Genomic DNA, 22,046 nt, shown 5'->3' with positions numbered 1-22,046 from the left:
AGAAATGGACAACTTCCTAGAAAAATACAACATTCCAAGGATGACACAGAAAGAAATAGAAAATCTGAACAGACCACTCACTAGCAAAGAAATTGAACTGGTAATCAAAAAACTACCTAAGAACAAAACCACTGGACCAGACAGCTTCACCACTGAATTTTACCAAACATTTAGTGAATACCTAATGCCCATCCTCCTGAAAGTTTTCCAAAAAGTAGAAGAGGAAGGAATACTTCCAAACTCATTCTATGAGGCCAGCATCATTCTAAAACTATAACCAGACAAAGACACCACAAAAAAAAGAAAATTCCAGACCAATATCCCTGATGAAGATAGATGCAAAAATACTCAACAAAATATTAGCAAACTGAGTTAAAAAATACATCAAAAAGATTATCCATCATCATCAAGTAGGATTTATTCCAGAGATGCAAGGATGGTACAATATTAGAAAATCCATCAACATCATCCACCACATCAACAAAAGAAGGATAAAAACCACATGATCACCTCCATAGATGCTGAAAAAGCATTTGACAAAATTCAATATCATTCATGACAAAAACTCTCAACGAAATGGGTATAGAGGGCAAGCACCTCAACATAATAAAGGCCATATATGACAAACACACAGCCAACATCATACTTAACAGTGAAAAGCTGAATGCTTTTCCTCTAAGATTGGAAACAAGACAAGGATGCCCACTCTCTCCACTTCTATTCAACATACTTCTGGAAGTGTTTGCCATGGCAATCAGACAACACAAAGAATTAAAAGGCTTCCAGATTGGTAAAGAAGAAGTTAAACTGTCACTGTTTGCAGATGACATGATATTGTACACAAAAAGCCAGAAAGAACCCACTCCAAAACTACTAGATCTAATATTTGAATTCAGCAAAGCTGCAAAATACAAAATTAATACACAGAAATCTGTGGCATTCCTATACACTAATGATGAACTATCATACAGAGAAATCAGAAAACAATTCCATTCACAATTGCATCAAAAAGAATAAAACACTTGGGAATAAACCTAACCAAGGAAGTGAAAGATCTTTACCCTGAAAACTACAGGACACTCTTAGGATAAATTAAAGAGGACACTTAATAAATGGAAACTCATCCCATACTCTTGGGTAGGAAGAACTAATACTGTCAAAATGGCCATCCTGCCTAAAGCAATCTATAGATTCAGTGCAATCCCTATCAAAATACCAACAGCATTCTACAACGAACTAGAGAAAATAGTTCTAAAATTCATATGGAACCACAAAAGACCCCGAATAGCCAAAGCAATCCTGAGAAGGAAGAATAAAGCTGGGGGGATTATGCTCCCCAACTTCAAGCTCTACTACAAAGCCACAGTAATCAAGACAATTTGGTCCTGGCACAAGAACAGGCCCATAGACCAATGGAACCTTCTAGAGAGTCTAGATATCAACCCAAGCATATATGATCAATTAATATATGATAAAGGAGCTATGGATATACAATGAGGAAATGACAGCCTCTTCAACAGTTGGTGTTGGCAAAACTGGACAGCTACATGCAAGAGAAGGAAACTGGACTATTGTGTATCCCCATACACAAAAGTAAACTCAAAATGTATCAAAGACTTGAATGGAAGTCATGAAACAATAAAACTCTTAGAAGAAAACAGACAAAACTACTGAATACAAACATGAGCAACTTTTCCTGAATGCATTTCCTCAGGCAAGGGAAACAAAAGCAAAAATGAACACATGGGACTACATCAAACTAAAAAGTTTCTGTACAGCAAAGTAAACCATCAACAGAACAAAAAGGCATCCCACAGTATGGGAGAATATATTTGTAAATGACGTATCTGACAAGGGGTTAACATCCAAAATACCTAAGTACTCACATGCCTCAACAACCAAAAAGCAAATAACCCAATTAAAAAACGGGCAGAGGACATAAATAGACACTTCTCCAAAGAAGAAATTCAGATGGTCAACAGGCACATGAAAAGATGCTCCACATCACTAATTATCAGGGAAATGTAAATAAAAACCACAATGAGATACATGTCACACCACTTAGGATGGCCAGTATCAAAAAGACTAAGAACAACAAATGCTGGCGAGGATGCAGAGAAAGGAGAACCCTCCTATGCTGCTGGTGGGAATGTAAGCTAGTTCAACCATTGTGGAAAGCAGCATGGAGGTTCCTTAAAAAACTAAAAATAGAAATAGCATTTGACCAGAGAATTCCAGTCCTAGGAATTTACCCAAAGAATTTAATTTCTCAGATTCAAAAAGACATATGCACCACTATGTTTACTGCAGCACTATTTACAATATCCAAGATTTGGGAGCATCCTAAGGGTCCATCAGAAGATGAATGGATAAAGAAGATGTGGTACATATACACAATGGAATACTATTCAGCCATAAGAAAGAAACAAATCGTATCATTTGCAACAGCAAGGATGGAGCTGGAGGATATTATGCTCAGTGAAATAAGGCAGGTGGAGAAAGCCATGTACCAACGCATTTCCCTCATTTGTGGAGTGTAACAGTGAAGCAAAACTGAAGGAACAAAACAGCAACAGACTCACAAACTCTAAGAGGAAACTACCAGTTACCAAAGGGGAGGGGTGTGGGAGAAAGGGTGGAGAGGGAGGGAGAAGGGGATTGAGGGGTATTATGATTGGCAGATACGGTTTGGGGGGTAATATGGGGAAGACAGTGTAGCACAGAGAAGGCAAATAGTGACTCTGTGGCATCTTACTACACTGATGGGCAGTTAATGCAATGGGGTGTGGGGAGACACGATTATATGGGTAAATGCAATAACCACATTTTTTAATGTAGAACATTCATAGAAGTGTATATCAATAATACCTTAATTTTAAAAAAAACAAATATATGCTGACACAGAAAACTATCCAAGATGCTGTATGAAAAATCTCAGGGAAGCATCATATATTAAATAGGATCCGATTTTTAAAATACTGCGTGTGTGTGTGTGTGTGTGTGTGTGTGTGTGTGTGTGTGTGCAGGTGCATGTGTACATGTGTTTTTCTACAGATGTTCATAAAGAAGCTTATAAAGATATAGACAAATTATAAACATTCACTACCTCTAGGGAGTGGGATCAGAAAACAAAAAAATATATATTACATCATTAATAAAATATACTATATAATTATATTCTGTCATACTGTATTGTTAAATGTTATGAACAAGTTTTATTATTATTTTTTTTAGATAATTATTTTTATTGAAGGGTAGTTGACATACAGCATTACATTAGTTTCAGGTGTACAACACAGTGATTGAACATCTATATACATGATAATTCTAGGTACCAGCTTTCACCATACCAAGTTGTCACAATATTTTGACTATATTCCTTATGGTATACATTACATCCAGTTACTTACTTATTTTACAATTGGAAGTTTGTACTTTATTTTATTTATTTATTTTATTTTTTATTTTTTATTTTTTTATTTTTTTTTGTGAGGGCATCTCTCCTATTTTTTTTGATCAAATGGTTGTTAACAATAATAAAATTCTGTATAGGGGACTCAATGCTCAATGTATAATCATTAATCCACCCCAAGCCTAATTTTCATCAGTCTCCAATCTTCTGAAGCATAATGAACAAGTTCTTACATGGAGAACAAATTCTTACATAGTGAATAAGTTACATGGTGAATAGTACAAGGGCAGTCATCACAGAAACTTCCGGTTTTGATCATGCATTATGAACTATAAACAGTCAGTTCAAATATGAATATTCGTTTGATTTTTATACTTGATTTATATGTGGATACCACATTTCTCTCTTTATTATTATTATTTTTAATAAAATGCTGAAGTGGTAGGTAGATGCAAGATAAAGGTAGAAAACATAGTTTAGTGTTGTAAGAGAGCAAATGTAGATGATCAGGTGTGTGCCCGTAAACTACGTGTTAATCCAACCTAGACAAGGGCAATAAAACATTCACGGATGCAGCAGATTTCTCTCAGAACGGTGGGGGGGAGGTTCTAAGCCTCACCTCTGTTGATCCCCAATTCCTCACCTGATGGCCCCCCTGCGACTGTGCCTGTCTTAGGTTGTTCCTCTCTTGAGGAATCTTACCCGTCTCTGGCTAACCAGTCATCTCCCAGGGCCATACAGGGAAATGTAAAGTTGGTAAGTGAGAGAGAGAAGCCTTATTGTTTGAAAAGGTTAGTTTTTTACTTCTTTGCATATTTATGCCGTGTGGCTTCTATGCCCAGAAGTGTTATTATTTTCAAAAAATAAAAAAGAAACAAGGAAAAAATTTGTAGGCAGGAATAAGATTTCTGTGCTTCTCAAAAGAGCATAAAAGATTGAGAACTACTACTCTGTATAATAATAGCAGAGAAAAGAAAATCTCTCTTCTGACCAATGCAGAAGATGAATTCCACTCTTTATCCCAAAACTGGCACAGCTCACCCCAAAGCACACAATGTCCCCAGGCCTCTAGCACACTCCCTACTAGACTCAAAAACAGAATATATTCATAGAGTTCTAAACTGGCACAGGCAAGAGCCTGATACAAAAATTAATATTCTGCTCTCATCCTGGTCAAGACACATTCACCCTGACAGCTTTGAGGAAAGCTATTTCCTAAAACATTTGTTGAAAATGTACCTCAAAAACATTCCTTAACAGGAACATTTCAGGGAAAGCCAAATCCAACAGTCTTACACAAATGATACTGTAGATATTAAGTATTCATTTGCCCAGCAGGTCAGCCATCCTCCTGTAGCTATGATAACTGACATTCTTTTCCATTTACAAGGCTAAGTGAGGATACATTGCTCTACTAATAGCTATGATAACTGACATTCTTTTCCATTTACAAGGCTAAGTGAGGATACATTGCTCTACTAATGGTTAAAGCAGCATTGTGCCATTTAATATCATTAATATTTGATTAAGTCCATTCCATTAGCTTATTTTAAGAATGGTCAGACCTTCTTAGAAACAAAGAGTGCAAAAAACCAGTTTTATGAATTTAAAACCCAGAATCTAAAGTTGAGAGACTTGCTAAGATTATTTAGTAATTCAGTGGCTGCAGGGTATGGAATCCTGGTACTATTTGGTTTGCAGCTCCATTGCTGATATGAGTACCCTCTGTCACTGTATCGGATACTTTAATCCCAGGTCAGTTCAGGATCTTAAAGAAACCAAGAGCCAGAAACATCTAGAAAGGTGAAATTATTTTAACAGAAGCATGTGACATGATACAACCTTTTAGAAACAGGAAGGATGGGTTATCAAACACAGATCTTGGCCTCACCTCTGTTTGCACCATTAGAGGCCTGTGCATCCGAAGGTCAAACACAATCCCGTACACGTCCACAGTGTTCTCATTCTCTATCTGGTAGATCAGACGATCAATGGCAATGAAAGTGCCAGTCCTTCCAACCCCAGCACTGAAAGGGAGGGGAAATGAGCACATCACCAAGGGCTACCTCTACTGTGAAACTCTCAAATGTCCCCATTTGTACATGTATCTGCTCTCCTCCACTATCAATGCCCAGGATCATTGAACATTCGTTCAAGTGACATCTCAGCAAGTTAGACTACACCAGCTTGGGACTGGGGCCCCCATCCTCAAGTTCCTTCTACTCAAATGCCACAAATAAAACACCTTGCCAGAGCTTCCTGCATCTCAGACCCTTTCAAATCGCCACTACAACCTCAGATGGCGAGTTTTATCAATTCATTCCCCATATGACAACAAAGCCCTCCCCTTCCTTCAGTCCGAGATTAATTCCTTTTGCTTTAAAGCCAATGTTTTATTGTTCTTTTTCTACAAAGTTTGTGGTGTTGGTTTCACAGTGTTTATTTATCCCCAAACACATCAAGTTGTACACATTAATTTACATATAGTTTTTATATGTCAAAAGAATATTTTTAAGTAAATAAATAAAAATGAACTGAAACTGTTTTAACATTGTTAAGTAACAAACCAAAATGCTGAGTGAAGAAAGTAGGGCACAGAATGATGTATACATTACAAAATCTGGTGAGGCTTAAAGCTATATAACACCACAGAGCTACATACATATGCAGCAAACTATAAATGTGTGGAAGGGAATGATGCAGAACAACTCTAGAACCATATTTACCATGTAAGGAGAATGGGATGGGGCACTGATGGGTAGAAACTTTGAATTTGTTATATATTATTAACAGAAAGAAACATAAATGGCCTCAGATTATGCTTTACTAAATTCTTATTCTCTATTTTGATATGGTTGAAATATTTTAAAGTATTATATATAAGAAATAAATTAAGATATGATTTTTTAAAAAGACACATAGACATGCTTTATCAGTTAAGGAAATTTTTTCTAGTTTTCTAAATGATTCGATCATAACTGTATGTTGAATTTTATCAAATGCTTTTTCTGCATCTTTCTAGGTGGTCGTATTTTTTCTTTCAATATGTTAATGTGGTGAATTACATTAATTGACTTCTAATGTTAAACCAACATTCTATTCCTGAATTAAATCCATCTTGGACCTGATAACAAACCATTACTGGGTTTGTTAATATTTTGTTTCACATTTCTACATGTATGTTCACAGTTCAGTTGGGCTTGTCATTTTCCTTTCTTATACTTGTTTTGTTATGTTTTGTATCAGGTCACCATAACCTTGTGAAATGAATTAGAAAATGGTTATTTTTCTAGGCTCTAGAAGGTTTATGTAGGATTGAGTTTTTGTTCCTTGAATAACAGAATTTATCTTTAAAAAAAAAAAAAACAGGCAGCCAACCAGATGTAGCCCGTGGACTGTATCGTTTGCCAAACCCTGTTCCAAACTCTCTTTTCCAAACCTTTCCTGAATTTGTAAATGTCTACTGTACTCCCTCAGGCCTTGCTTTTCAAAAGCGTCCGCGCTGATAATTACATTGGAAATCTGTGCGCCAGCGGGGCGCGCTATGCTTACCTGCAGTGCACCAGGACCGGCGACTCTGGAGGGCTCTGCCTCATGTAGTCACGCACAAGGTACCGGAAGTTGATGAGCAAGTCAGTGGCGTCAGGAACGCCATGGTCCGGCCAGGAAGTGAAATGAAACTGTCGCAGAGGGTGACTCTCACTTGTCCGGATCTGAATGCGAAGAAAAAAGGTTGGATTCAAAAGAAAGGTTGCCTAACTACACAAAAAAGACACTAAGCAGAGCTGCACCTGTATGCTGACCTGCGCGGGGCAGCTGAAAGGGGTGGGTACGACTGACAACTAGAATGTAACAGTGGTACGACAGCTGATAAAGTGTTTGCACAGACTTTGACATGCTCATCAAAACCACGACAGCTGATAAAGTGTTTGCACAGACTTTGAAATGCTCATCAAATCCTTACAATCTGCCCAAAAAAGGAAGGTTGATTGCCCTCCGTCAAAGGCAAGGCAGCAAAGATTCTGAGAGAGAAGTGAGGCAACTTCCCCAACACACAGCTGAGATGTAGCAGACACCCCTGGTCCTCTGATTCTGAGTTCCGCTCTCTTCCCTATCCAACACAGCTGCCTGCCAGTAATGTGCTACGGTTCAATACCTACACCCACTCCACAGCATCGTAAGCCCCATCCCTGAGCCCACCTGGGAATGTCACCAAAAAAGATATCAAAAATGAATGACAAAAACACAACTCAGATCATCAGTTCCTTTGGGGCAAGAACTGCCTCATAATTCACGTCTTCTGGAGAATCTACTAAAGTGATAGGCAACTAGCAAGCACCAAATAAACATTCAGAATTGCAGGGAATGGAGAAAGGATGCCCCACCTGCCACCAAAAAAATACACCTATTTCAACATCAGACAGACAACAGAAAGTGGGCCTTGTCATAACAGAGTTAGTTATTACACCTACAGATTTCCTACCACGGACCTTTAACTACCAATAATAATAAGTAATACCTTTAATTATTAGAACTCTGCCCAGGCTGGGCCATTCTTGCCCTGATGCAACTGTACTCTTTATGCCCACACCTGGGCACTGCTCTTACCCATATAGATCCAATCTGGACTGTAAGCATGTCCATCTCCTGTATAACAGCTACCTTTGGAAGCTCACTTATTTTTTTAATGTATATACATTATAAAAGCAGTGTACTAACATTATTCAAAATATGGAGAAAAAAAAGCATGTAAGGAGAGGGAACTGTGAAATCTTATCACACACAAAGGTGACATTCACAAATTTGACCAAAAATAGTCATCTGAAGAAAGAAACCAGCCATGTGAAATAAGAGGAGAAAGAGAGTGGTGGTGGGGGTGGGGGGGGTGGGGGGGTCAGACTTTACAGTATTATCTCTGCAAAGGGGCAAAGGAACTCAGGTTAGGGGTGGCAATCAAAGGAAACTTTTAGCTCCTTTGTGTTCCTACTTTTTAAAAGAAAAACACATTCCTGCATTTTGTGTGACTCAAAAGTAACATTTACTAAATGCCATGTGGTATCCTAGATTGGATCCTGGAACAGGAAAAGGCGGAAAATGTGAAATAGTAGAAAATAGTAGAAAAGCCTATTTAGTTTTGTAACAATAGTAATGTAATTTTTTAAATGATGTGGACAATTCCACCCATGAGTCCCTTGCACAAGGGTAAACCCCAAACAGTGAAAGCAGCCACAGATAAGTCAGTTTAATGGGTGAAATCAGTAAAAATAACATTTTAAGGGTTTCTCAGCTATTGTGAATTGCACCAGTGCATAACAGCTTTGACAGCATCTCTAGAGAAGGAAGTGAAATAATAATTGAGGCTAGAATATTTGAGACACAGTCATTAGTAGAGTTAATACTCAATATACTATACTATATCCAGAACTGTGGGAATCTTTATGGGTAATTCTCCTAAACTCAAACCTCACCCACCAATACCAAATGCCCCCAGAGTCACGTCGACTGAATCTACCTCTAAGCTTTTCTTTTAAGCACTATTCATAACATGAATTAGATTTTGCCTCCTAGTATGTTTCACTCAAGTACATTCCAGCATCTCTTCATGGCACTTATGCAGCCTCCAAAGCCATCATTTGAACAGCTGGACAATAAAGACTGACTGACAGCTAGACAGTGGCTGTCCCTTCACAGGGGACACAGCCTCACCTAGCTCCCTTTGGTACCTACAGCAGCCACTCCACCACTGTTCACTGAACCAAACTCGGATTGACCCAATGACTAGATAACCCATAGTTTAGTTATCCATTCTCTGAAAGCTAGATATTTGCACAGTTACCAAATTTTCCCTCCATTATAAATGAATGACAGAGATTCATCTCTATGAAAAGTAATAAACATTTTCCTATATTTCATATTATTTCTTAAGGACAGATCCTCAAACTTGGAATCCCCTTTGATCTAAGGGGAATGGAGTTTTATGTCACTGATTATTATATAGAGTTATACCAACTTACACACCCATTAAAAGATATTAATGCTGCTTCATGACACTGCCTCTATTTTCAAACACCCTCAAAGAAAGAAAGGATACATTAACTGGCTTCCTAGAATACCTATACCATTACACTGGATTTGTTTTCACAACTTTTAAGGGGAAGGGAAGACCATTTGTGTATGCCCTAGAATCCTATTAATATAACTGTTATCATAAATGGCTCCCAACAGCAAATGGCCACTCCTGATGTCTTATTTGCAAACAAATAATCTGATTGGCCTTGATTTGTAACAAAAGCACTCTGCACAAGTCACCTAGAAGTGTAAAGAAAGGAGTTACTTTTGCAGAGCCATGCTCTTAAGATTCATTTCACTCAGAAATAACTTACAAAATTCCCCTTAAGAAAATAAGGCTAAAGGACTTAGAGTATAAGTATATATTGGATTGTTTTATTCTGTAAGGAAGAGAGCAAAAACCGTACTCTGATGCATAAAAAAATACTAGTTAGTATCAACCTAAAAAGTATTGCCCCAGAATTAATAAATGGTAATTATATATGAGACCTATCCATCCTGCCTCTTACTTACATTTTTCACTGTGAAGTCTCTGATGGTCCATTCCGGAAGAATAATTTCTGATGTCATTGCCACAGTTATGTTCCCATAGTCCTGAGCCTGCTTGGAGGGCCAGTACTCCTCACATTTGGTCTAAAATAAAATTGCATTGTTATACAAAGACTCAAATGGTAACATCTGCCATCACTAAAGCCCCACAAGGGAAACTAGATATTGAAAATTAACATCAGGGACTGAATCAGCCTTTTAGTTGGGTTCTGTCTGACCCTTAAAAAAACTGTAAAATATAATTTTGCCAACTCTTTAAAAATGGACAGGTTTCTCATAAAAATCCAGATTTCTGGCTTCTCTCAAAGAATCAGAAGATCCAGCCAGCACAAGCCCCATTTTTGCATGAAGACTGACTGACAGCTGGACAGTGGCTGTCCCTTCACAGGGGACACAGCCTCATCTAGTTCCCTTTGGTACCTACAGCAGCCACTCCACCACTATTCACTGAACCAAACTCAGATTGACCTATAACCCCAAGCAGCTGGAAGAAATGAGAACTCCCCCCAATACTTTTAGATACATACTAATTGCAATACAAACAGACACCAACAAAGAGGATCAAATTAAATCATTCTGGGGTCTTTGATTTGTATAAAGCCAGTGGGCAGATATAAATAAATAAAAATCAGGAAACTACTACTCTCAGGAATATCTGAATCCCCACTTGGCAAATGATATAAAACACACACACACCCACACACACTCATTCTTCTTTCTGAGGCATGCTCTACTGCAGGTGGCTTCAAAACATGATCAAATCTGACTCACCTGCAAGCCTTGTCTTGCTTTAAAAACAGAGGCCTGGGTCCCCCTCCAGAGATTAAAAAAATACAGATCCCTGGGCCAGAGTCAAAGACCCCAGTTTTGGGACCACCGCTCCAAGAAAGAATACAGAACTTGGATACACTGATATGGACCTGATCCTGGCTCAGCCTCCTCCAGCTGACTTTTGTTGGTACCTTGTGACCAAGTTCTTAAACTCTCTGAGCCTCAGTTTCCACATCTATAAAATAACTATACCTCATGGGGTTGTAATAGGAGGGAAGTAACACATACAGAGTACCAAGTGCAGAAAATACACAGGCCTCCTTGCCCTCCCACACTGACTCAGTGACATCCACTTCTGTCCTGTAAAGATCAACAGGGGCCCACCTAAATTCACCGTTGTGGTCTCCATTAATTCAACTACATCATGTTCATTGGTCTAACAAATATTTATGAGAATGCTCCATGGGAGAGGCCCTGGGCTCCATGGCACCATCAAGCCCATCTGCATTCCTAAACAATCTTCTTTCGTGGGCAGAACGGCCAGCTCTCCTATGTAGGGAGTGTGTGCAGAACCCAACCTTCTGTATCACAGGTGATGTGAAGATGGGAACCACTTCTTACTGTTCTTTGTCATACTTCCCTCCTCCATCCCCAGCCCCTACCACAGGACCTTCCACATACTTGGGCAGGATAAACATCTGCTAAATTAAAGCAAAATAAGGAACATTAAAAGAAACACCTGGCGGGTTCCCTGAACCACCAAGGACAGCGCCACACACAGAGCACAGCCTGGGTTGGCAGAGGTTGCAGCCCCAGGAATCATCAGATACACAGTTCTGGGGTCCCACCACAGACCTGCATTAGAAGCTCCTCAAGGGACAATTCTGATGCATGTTAAAGTTTGAGAATCCCTGGCTTAGAGAATCGACTCCTATCCTACTCCTCAAGAAATGAAGCTACATGAAGAAATTCACAGAGCAACATTAGGTCTTACTCCTCAGGTACAGAACTTCTGAATTTAGCACATGTTCAATTCACCTGAGATGCATTTATAGAAACATGGATTTTATTACTAGAAGAAATCTTTTCTCTGATGGAAGCAGCCAGGGAATTCCAGGCCATCAGAGGGGAGAGGGGCCTGCTGAGATGTACCTGGGGATAAGTCTGAGCTTTTCTGTAAAGAAAGGATTCCAGTGCTAAATACTCAAGTCTGATAACTGTGTTGGTCAAATCCCTCATCTCAGAGGAGAAGCTGGTTGCTTAGCAACTCCATGGGCTGCACCCAAGCACACAGCTGACGAAGGATGGGCGGCCATGGCTTGAAGCCTGGGAGTTTTTCCACTGAGCTTACCCAACACCTCCACTTACTAACTCCAGCAGCAGCAATTTCAGGAACAGAGAGCATTGATATTTGTCCACAAAGTAAGGGAACGACAAAATAGACTTTTTAAAAGATTTTTTAACTTTTAGAGGAGAAAAAGACAGAAAACAAGTTTCTAAGAATAGAGGTGCTAATGTTTGGGGGAGTGTTTCTTTAAACAGACAAATGCTTTTTAAGATACCCTTCCACCACAGTAAAAATGAATTAACTTGATCATTTAAATGGAAGATGCTTACCCTTCCCTGTTCAACACATTTGGTCAACATAACAATGGCATATATATTTTTCTCCCATACCATGCGCCAAAAATCTTTCAAAGTGTTGGGTAAAGGTCCTTGTGTGGCAATAAAATCTTTCTTGGAATGGTAGCCCTAAAAATAGAAAAGCAACATACATTCTATGTCAATGAAACAGGAAGAGGAGCTCTAAAGATTTCATCCCAACAACCAGTGCTATGAAGACATAGCCCACTTACTGGCATGTAGTTGGCATTAACATAGTCGTCGGTTGAATGGGTCTGGACTGAAAGTTTGACACGAGAAATATCATCTGTGGCATTAAAAGAAAAAAGGTCCTCGTTGAAAGCAAATTTTTGAGGAGAGTTACATACAAGAGAGAAAAAGAAGTACAAAATGGCACACAGAGCTTCTGCCACACTCTAAAGGGGCATGACTTGACATTTCACACATGCGACCTTATTTGATTCTCACAGTCACCCTGTGTGACCAGCACAGAGAAGGTACATGATTAACCAGGCACAGTGAGGAAGTGGCAGAGCCAGGGCTCAAATCAAGGCAGCCTGGCACCAGGGCCCAAGCTCTTAATGACACCAAACCACTTTCTAAGGCAAACAGACCTGTGTGTATGCCATGAGCCAGGGAATGCACTAAGGAACTTTATCCATTCCTCAAAACCACCCTATGAGCTTTGGTGTTCACTTTACAGATGAGGAAACTGAGGATCAGGAGGCTAGGTAACTTCTCCAAGCACTTGTATCTGGTCAGCAGCAGTTAGAATGCAGACCGAGTGCCCTTCTCACTACAGCAGGGTACATGCCCAGGTTAACCTTTTCACATTTTCTCTTTTCTACTAAAATAGTGGTTATACAAAGGCAGTACCCAATTCAAGAATAAACTGAATGTATAAGATTACTGTGAGTGGAAGGATCAAAACAGTTGTCCAGCTCACAAAATGAAATAATAACCTTAGATTTCAAATGTCAGGCTGAGCTGTGAGCGGCACCACCTGTTTCCTGGTCACTGACCGTACCCTGTCTCACCTCTCCGGATGAGACTTAGCAATTCCAAACCTAGTTGCTGACCTGAGTTTCAGCCTAAAACCCTCCTAATAAAAATGACACGCAAACTCTGGATCTGAAAATCCCCACAACCTTCACAAGAGCAGGCCAATAATCCTGAGCTAAACCTAGAAGGGCAATAAGCAGCAGCTCCCATGGCCAATTTTAAAGGCATTTTTCTCAGAACATGGGCTAAATTGAAACACAGCTGCCATCTATGGACACTTATTTCTGTGCCCTAATTTCCACCCAAAAGAGAGACCATAAAGAACTTTCTATGGAGAAGGGTTTACACTTCACCGTAATGGATGATACAATAAATCATTCTCACTTAAACTCAATCTGTTGTTAACCCTGTCCATTATGTTGCAGACATTGTTGATTTTCAAGAACAGGAATGAATCCAAACACGATTCATAATTAGCTGTGAAATGCTCTTAGCCAACCAGAGTCAGAGAAAGCATTACACTCTGTCTGTCCCCCCCTGCTCCCTTTCATTCTAGAACTATATTAGCTGAAATAAAGGGGTTCTGACATGGAGGAAAGAAGAGCACAGATTCTGGCCTTCTCCCTGAACCAAACGGATAGACCTGGTCTAAGCCTGGTCCTGCCACAACCATCTGCACAACTTTGGGCATATCAGCTCCCTACTCTGCACCTCACTGTCTTCATCTGCAAAACGAATACTCAACTATCTATTTTATAAGATTGTTGTTAGGATTAAATTCAAAGAAATATGCCTACATACAGTGCTTAGCATAGGGAAGGTGACTAATGAATGATTTGGGCTCATTAGCACTTGATCCCCCTCCCCTTCCTGTTAGAGATGCGATGGCCAATGACAGAAAAAAGGCAAAATGATATGGATAAAACAGCTCACAGGGCAGGACATTATTGTAGCGATTCTTTCCTCTATTCTCAGCCAGTTCAGCTGCATATTTTGGTAGACTAATTCCAACAAGCTTCAGATCCTGAAAACAAAACAAGTAAGTTGTTCATTTATTTAGTGTTCAAAGATTATTCATACAGAGCACAGAGCATGACCCAATCAAGTGGGAATGCAGGGATGCTATGGGTTAAACTGCATACTCCAAAAAGGTGACTTGACGTTCTAAGCCCTGGGACCCAGGAATAAAACTTTATTTGGAACTTTGGTCTTAGCAGGTGTAATGAAGGTCATCCTGGAGTGCAGCAGGCCCTTGGTCCAGTATGACTGATGTCCTTGTAAGAGCAGAAGAGATACGATGACAGTGATACACAAAGGTAGATGGCCATGCTGAGATGGAGGCAGGCAATAGGGAGGTTGCCACAGGTCGGAGATGCCCAGGGTTTCCAGAAGCTGCATGAAGCAAGGTGGGATCCTCTCCAGAGGCTTTGGAGGGAGCACAGCCCTGCTCAACAACTTGGTTGTTGGCCTCCAGAACTATGAGAGAATATTTTCTATTGTTTTAAGCCACCCAGTTTGTGACATTTTGTTAGAGCAGCCCTCAGAAACTACTGTGGAGGTTGAAATTTAAAAAAAGGATGGTCCTTCGATGCTGCGGTTGTGGCTGCATCCAGCCCACCGTCTCCTGGACTTGCCATAAGAAGGAGGAGGGAGATGTCTAGGCTGGCATGTGCATACAGTGAGACAACGAATTTGACTGGATCTGTACTGTTGGAACTCAACCAGGAGTTGGGAGGGGTGCAAGTTGTAGCACCCCAAAATCTCATGACTATAGACTATCTATGGTTAAAAGAACATATGGGATGTGAACAGATCCCAGAAATGGGCTGCTTTAATTTGTCTGATGGTTCAAGTACAGTTCGAAAATATCCATCATATCATAGATAAATTTTCACAAATGCCTAGGGTGCCTAAATGGTTTTCTTGGCTTCACTGGAGATGGCTGGTAATTATAGATTTGCTTTGTTTATGTCACCATATTCCTATTATGTTAATATGTGTGTGCAAATTAGTTAGTAGTTTAAAACCTGTACATACTTAAGGTACTATACAAGAAGATATGTCAAAGAAATAATCAATCCTCCCAAGTTTCCTTCATATGCTACATCTATAGCTTTTCTTCTTCCTTCCTAATTACAAACCTTAAATAGAATTCGTGCCTCATATCGAATTTACCGAGTATCATAATTCCTCCAGGTGGTAAAGATACCTCGAGACAAGTGCTGGGCATAGAAGCCACAGGGCATAAATCTGCAAAGAAGTTAAAAGCTAACCTTTGCAAACAATATGGCTTCTCTCTCACTTACCAACTTTACATTTCCCTGTATGGCCCCGGAAGATGACTGGTTAGCCAGAGACGGGTAAGATTCCTCAAGGGAGGAACAACCTAAGACAGGCACAGTCGCAGGGGGGCCATCAGGTGAGAATTTGGGGATCAACAGAGGTGAGGCTCAGAACCTCACCCCCCCTGCTTTGAGAGAAATCTTCTGCATCCGTGGATGTCTTGCTGCCCTTGTCTAGCCTGGATTAATACTTAGTCCATAGGCACACACCTGATCATCTGATCATCTACATTTGCCTTCTTACAGCACTAAACTATGTTTTCTACCTTTATCTTGCATCTACCTACCACTTCAGCATTTTATTAAAAATAAAAATAATAATAATAATAGGAGAAATGTGGGATCAACATATAAATCAAGTACAAAAATCAAATGAATATTCATATTTGACCTGATGGTTTATAGGTCATATTGCATGATCAAAACCGAAAGTTTCTGTGATGAATGCCCTTGTACTGTTCACCATGTAAGAATTTATTCACTCTGTAAGAATTCGTTCACCATGTAAGAACTTGTTCGTTATGCTTCAGAAGATTGGAGACTGACGAGAATTAGGCTTGAGATGGATTAATGATTGTACATTGAGCATTGACCCCCCTATACTGAATTTTATTGTTGTTAACAACCATTTGATCAATAAATATGAGAGATGCCCTCTCAAAAAAAAAAAAAAAAAAAAAAGATGGTCCTTGCCTTTAAGGACTTACAACTTGGGAGAGACGTGCAGACAGAAGTTATTAACATTACAAGGCTGAATGCTGAATATCAGTAACAAGCAATATGTCACAGATGAAACAGGGATAAAAACACAGATTTCAAGTTCTCCTAATGTCATCAGAGAAAACATCACAGAGGTGGCAAAAGCTGGGCTGTACTTTGCATGCCCAGTAGGTTGAAGGTGAACAGGACATGTCCGCATCCTAACTCCTGCAACCTATGCATCTGATCTTATTTGGAAAAAGGGTCTTTGGAGATGGAATTAACTTAAGAATCCTGAGCTGAGATCATCTCACACTGTCTGGGTGAACCCCAAATCCAACAAGTCCAACAGGAGATGTAGGGAGGAGGAGGAGAAAGCAGGGGCAGAGACTGGAGTGGCACAGCTGTAAGCCAAGGTTGCCTGGTGCCACCAAAACCTGCAAGAGTTGAGGAAAGATTCTTCTCCTTGAGGACTTGGGGAGAGCACAGTCCTGTCAACAGCTTGATTTTGGATTTTGTATCACCTCCAGAACCGGAAGAGAATAAATTTTTGTTGTTTTAAGCCAGCAGTTTGTGGTAATTTTTTACGGCAGTCACAGGAAACCAAAACAAATGGTGAATAGATTTCAGTAAGGGCAGAGCTGCTGTAGCAGGGGGAGCCCCTGAGGGGCAAGTGTACATGGCCATCCCAGCAGGGAGGGCCAGTTCCCAGGCCGGCTAGGAGAACAGGGCACACAAGGGCCTGAAAGGCACAAAGTCTTTGCATGGGATGCAACATAAGCCTCAAAAACCAACCTTGGCCACACAGTTATCGAGCCCCATCTGGTGTCCTTCCAGCTCATACAGCCCCAATTTCTCTAACTAATTGCCCTTTAACTTGAATTTCCAGCTTCTGTATCCCTCTGCAAAATCTTGAAGTATCAACAAAATTAAATGTATAATTCACTAGAAGCAAAGGGGCATTTAAGCACTCACAGCCAACATGGCAACAGTGGGAGCCAAGGCACATGCAAGAGCTGCTCTCTCCCCTCCAAGCGGGACGTTTCTCAACCCAAAGCTTCACCATGAACCAAAACCGGATATTTTCCAACTCTCAGGAGAAACATAAAGCAATTAAAAACACAGTAGTTACAACAACGTACTTCGTATTCTTCTGCAAACCCACAGTTGGAGTCAGCTTGTTGTTTCTTGAAGTAAGCCTCAAAATTCTCCACTTTGACTAACTTGGATCTAAGAAAACAAAACAATTTATTAGGGCTTTTTACATTCAATAAAGTTCATGCCCAAAATGGGAAAACACAAGTCACAAAAATCAAAGAGGTCACTCACTTTTTAGGCCTTCATCACAGAAAGGGAAAGAAAAAAAAACAAGCAATTAGAAAAACTGACTCAACCATGACTAGATAAGATAGTAAACATCTTCTCCAAGAAACAAAACCATAGCATAACTGGGGGTGGGAGGAGAGATGGCAAATATAAGTATAAAGTTATCTACAAAACACTGAAATGTGAATCAGGACATATGATTTCTAGACTCTGTTATGTAACTGACTGGCTTTGTGACTTTGAGCAAGTTCTTCTCTGAGATACTGATAAGCTTTTTTTTGGTTACAAAATACATATTTATTGGTAGAATATGACAAATACGGTTCTACTCGCCCTCGTGGACACGACAAGGAGGCCAGCTTGGGGAGACTGATAAACACAAACTCCTGGCAGAATGACAAAGCCAGCAGGAGCTTCTGGCAGATCATAGCCAGCTATGTCAATCAGGTGAAATGACAGCAAGTTCCACCAATTCTCTAGTCACTAAACAGATTGGGAGATTAAATGTCTTAAACTGAAGCCCATAACTCTCAAGACTTACTTAATTTGAGAAAAGGATACTTCATTATTCTTTGCATCTTTCCTATTTTGAAAGAAAAGAAAGACCCATTAGACCAAAAGAAGTTAATTCCATGGTTCCCCCTTTCATGTGTTTTCAGAATGCCTTTTCCCTGGGCATTAGTTCATAAGACACTAAAACCTGCTCACTAGTACTAAGCCTAATGGTCTAAGCAGCAAATGATGACTATGTATCTGTAAGTAACTCTCATTCATACCACCTCAAAGTATGAAAGAATCTTACTTAAGCAACTTAAAGAAATTTCCTGATGTAAATATAAATCAGCAGCATTAACCTATTGTAAAGTCAGACTCATTATTTCATACTCGGTTTTTTTAAGAAGACTTTCAAATAAGTTAATGGAATAAACCAGAAAATATACCCAGTGTAGACAAGTTGGTAAGACCCTTGGCACTCTCCTGTATTGGGGCTAAATCCCTATTGATGTTTAAAAAACAACTTCCTAGAAGGTAATTTGACAGTACATTATCGAAATTGAAAACATTCATGCCCACTGACCAAGCAACTGCCCACCTTGGAATATAGCCTAAGGAAATAATGAATGTGCCAAAGATTAGGCACAAGGGTAAGTGACTGTGGAAAAAAAAAAAACTGAAAACATCAGGAAATTGGTTGAATAATTCCCAGACAGTTGAATATTCTGTAGCCACTTAAAATAAAGAAGAAATGAAGCAGTCCACAATGTCTTAAGTTAATAAAGCAGGCTAGAAAACAATGAATGTGATTCCATTTGTGTGTGTATACATGTGTATTTGTGTGTGATTAAACTGCAATCACACCAATGTTAACAGTAGTATTGTGTGGGTGCTGTGATTACAGGTTATCTATTTTCTTTGGTCTTCCATGGTTTTTTTTTGCCATAAGCATGTGTAACTTTTTAAAATTTATAAATATTAGACTTTTTTCCACTGTAATTGTTTTGAATTTTAACAATAAATGTTCCTTTTTTTAATTTTGTAATTGAAATTAGTTGATATACATTATATTGGTTTCAGATGAACAACAGTGATTTGACAATTATGTTAGGAAATATTCATCACAATAAGTGTAATTACCATCTGTCACCATAAAAAGATACTATAATATTAATGGCTATATTCCCTATGCTGTACTTTCATCCCCATGACTAATTTATTTTATAATTTGAAGTTTGTATCTCTTTACCCACTTTTACCTGTTTCATCTGTCCCACCCCACCTTGGTAACCAGCAGTCTATTCTCTATGTTTATGAGTCTATTTCTGTTTTGTTTGTTTATTTGTTTGGTTTTAAGATCCCACATAAAAAGGAACCATATGGTATTTACCTTTCTCTTACTTCATTTAGCATAATAACCTCTAGGTCTATTCATGTTGTCATAAATGACAAGATTTTGTTCTTTTTTAGGGCTGAGTAATATTCCTCTGTGTGTGTGTATGTGTGTGTGTGACATCTTCTTATCCATTCATCCATCAACAGACATGTAGTTACTTCTATGTCTTGGCTATTATAAAGAACTTTAAAAAAACAGAGGTGCATGTTTCTTTTTGAATTAGTGATTTTGTTTTCTTTGGATAGAATCCCAGAAGTGGAATTGCTGGGTCCTATTTCTATTTTTAGTTTTTTGAGACACCTCCATACTGCTTTCCACAGTGGCTGTACAAATTTACATTTGCCCCAACAGTGTTCAAGGGCTCCCTCTTCTCTACATCCTCACCAACACTTTTTATTTGTCTTTTTTTATATTAGCCATTTTTACTGGTGTGGGGTGATAAATTATTGTGGTTTTGATTTGCATTTCCCTGATGATTTACTAATGATGTCAAACATCTTTTCACATGTCTGTTAGCCATCTGTATGTCTTCTTTGGAAAATGTCTATTCCAGTCCTCTACGCATTTTTTAATTGGATTGTTTTTTTTGATATTGATATGCATGAGTTCTTCATATATTTTTTGGATAGTAAACCTTCATAAACTGTATCATTTGTAAACATATTCTCCATATAGTAGGTTGCCTTTTGATTTGTTGATGGGTTCCTTTGGTATATGGAAACTTTTAAGTTTGATGTGTCCCACTTGTTCATTTTTGCCTTTGTACTGCTTTTATTTTAATAAGAAACAATAAAGCTGACTCTGCCCTTGCACAAAAAAAGGCTGCCTGTCAACTCAATAGGGCAAAGCAGCAGCAAAAGGGGCTGGCAGAGCCCACTGTAGGAAATGCCCAGGCCAGGAGGAGATTTCCTGGCCAGAAGTAGCTAATAACTGAGACTGAATCTCAGTTGATGCACAGGCTTCACACACACACGGTTAGGCAAGAGGGCATGTGATGAAGTGCAAAGACCAGGTTCAATCCATCTCCACACCTCCTACATGCAGCTTCCACATCCCTGTGATGGGGCTTATCAGACCTGCCTCAGAGCTCATGAATGAGAAGTCACAGGAAGCACATATCTAGGTACACAGTAAACACTCAAAACAGATTGCTACTTTACTATTTAACTAACTCCAAGGGTAGTCATACAGATAAAATAATAGTAATAGCATACGTGGTACCAGATACTGTCAAAGCACTTTATGTATTCAATGCTCCTCAGCATCTCAAGTTAGGCACTGTTATCACCCCTATGTCAAGGATTGTAATAGACATTAAGGCTAAGCTCCCTAACAGCTAGTCAGAGATGGAGCAAGTGTTCAAACTGAGCTAACTCTCAACAGAAATCCCTTACCAACTATGAAACTGATTTGTGAACTCAGAACACACGACTTAAAAGTAGCATCCTACATTGCAGTGTTTCCCCCACCACCCCGACCCTCTGCCCTGATGCTTTGAAATCCCCCAGCTTCAGGGTTGAGATGAAGTAAGACTGGCCATATGGTGAAGGTTTTAGATGATGGGGGCATGGGTCTTATTATACTGCTCCTTCCAACTGCATGAATGTCTGAAAGCTTCCATAATGAAAAGCACCCTTAAAAAGTAAGGTATTAACGGTAACATAAGCAACAGTCACCTTTTCTTTCTCCAGAAGATGAAGCTTCCCACAGCCACGATAACCAGGGCACCAAAGATGCATCCAAAGACTGCTCCACAAATGACACCTGGGCAAAATCAAAAGGGAGGCACTTTGAGAGGTGCTCACCAACAACAGGCCCAGAGTCTCGAACCAGAGTGCGTGTGTGTATGTGTGTGTGTGTGTGTGTCTCTCTCTCTCTCTCTCTCTCTCTCTCTCCAGGCATTTGGGACCCAGTGCTCTGTCTCCAGGCTGCCACTGAACGGGATGGTCTTGAGAAAGCCACTGTTTCCCTCTGGGTCTCAGTTTCCTCAACTGCAGACTTAGGCACCTGGGGTATCCGTGATTTTCCGATTCACCTAACCCATGATTTCCTTCTTCAAATGAAATTGCATGCAGCAGCCCAATATATAATACAGAAAACCAGGAGAAACACTGTTGTTGAGCAAGGGGAGCATCTCAGGACTGGGCCCTGCTTAATGGAGCAACCACTGTTTGAAAACCACTAGGCAAGATGGTCCATGTGGCTCCTGCCCCCTCTGACTCCTGGAGACTAACCCCACACATGAGCACAAGTACCTACAGGCAATGTTCAGCTATCAAAACCCATCTGCTTATTGGGGAACAGAGTGGGGACTCCCTTTGCCTCTGGGCTTCTTTCCTGAAGCCAACAACTACCAAGTATG

At 39.7% G+C, this 22,046-nt stretch overlaps 1 protein-coding gene across 9 annotated transcripts in view; it reads right to left on the bottom strand.

The window, feature by feature from the left end:
- PTPRJ (protein tyrosine phosphatase receptor type J) overlaps nucleotides 1-22,046 on the bottom strand; it is a 240,142-nt gene that overhangs the window by 14,057 nt on the left and 204,039 nt on the right. For 8 of the 9 annotated variants that reach the window (XM_073216568.1, XM_073216569.1, XM_073216570.1 and 5 more), the window contains exons 14-22: nucleotides 21,361-21,448; nucleotides 18,335-18,376; nucleotides 17,610-17,697; nucleotides 14,360-14,450; nucleotides 12,658-12,731; nucleotides 12,419-12,553; nucleotides 9,995-10,114; nucleotides 6,965-7,125; nucleotides 5,304-5,439 (exon numbers count right to left, since the gene is read on the bottom strand). In XM_073216568.1, coding sequence (XP_073072669.1) covers nucleotides 5,304-5,439; nucleotides 6,965-7,125; nucleotides 9,995-10,114; nucleotides 12,419-12,553; nucleotides 12,658-12,731; nucleotides 14,360-14,450; nucleotides 17,610-17,697; nucleotides 18,335-18,376; nucleotides 21,361-21,448 — 935 coding nt within the window. The remainder of the gene's footprint in view (nucleotides 1-5,303; nucleotides 5,440-6,964; nucleotides 7,126-9,994; nucleotides 10,115-12,418; nucleotides 12,554-12,657; nucleotides 12,732-14,359; nucleotides 14,451-17,609; nucleotides 17,698-18,334; nucleotides 18,377-21,360; nucleotides 21,449-22,046) is intronic. The other variant, XM_073216573.1, reaches the window with a different exon arrangement.

The sequence above is a fragment of the Manis javanica genome, chromosome 11, assembly GCF_040802235.1.
Source record: "Manis javanica isolate MJ-LG chromosome 11, MJ_LKY, whole genome shotgun sequence".
NCBI lineage: Eukaryota > Metazoa > Chordata > Mammalia > Pholidota > Manidae > Manis > Manis javanica.
Note: the sequence above shows the minus strand (reverse complement) of the source record. Positions and strands in the feature narration are given on the sequence as shown.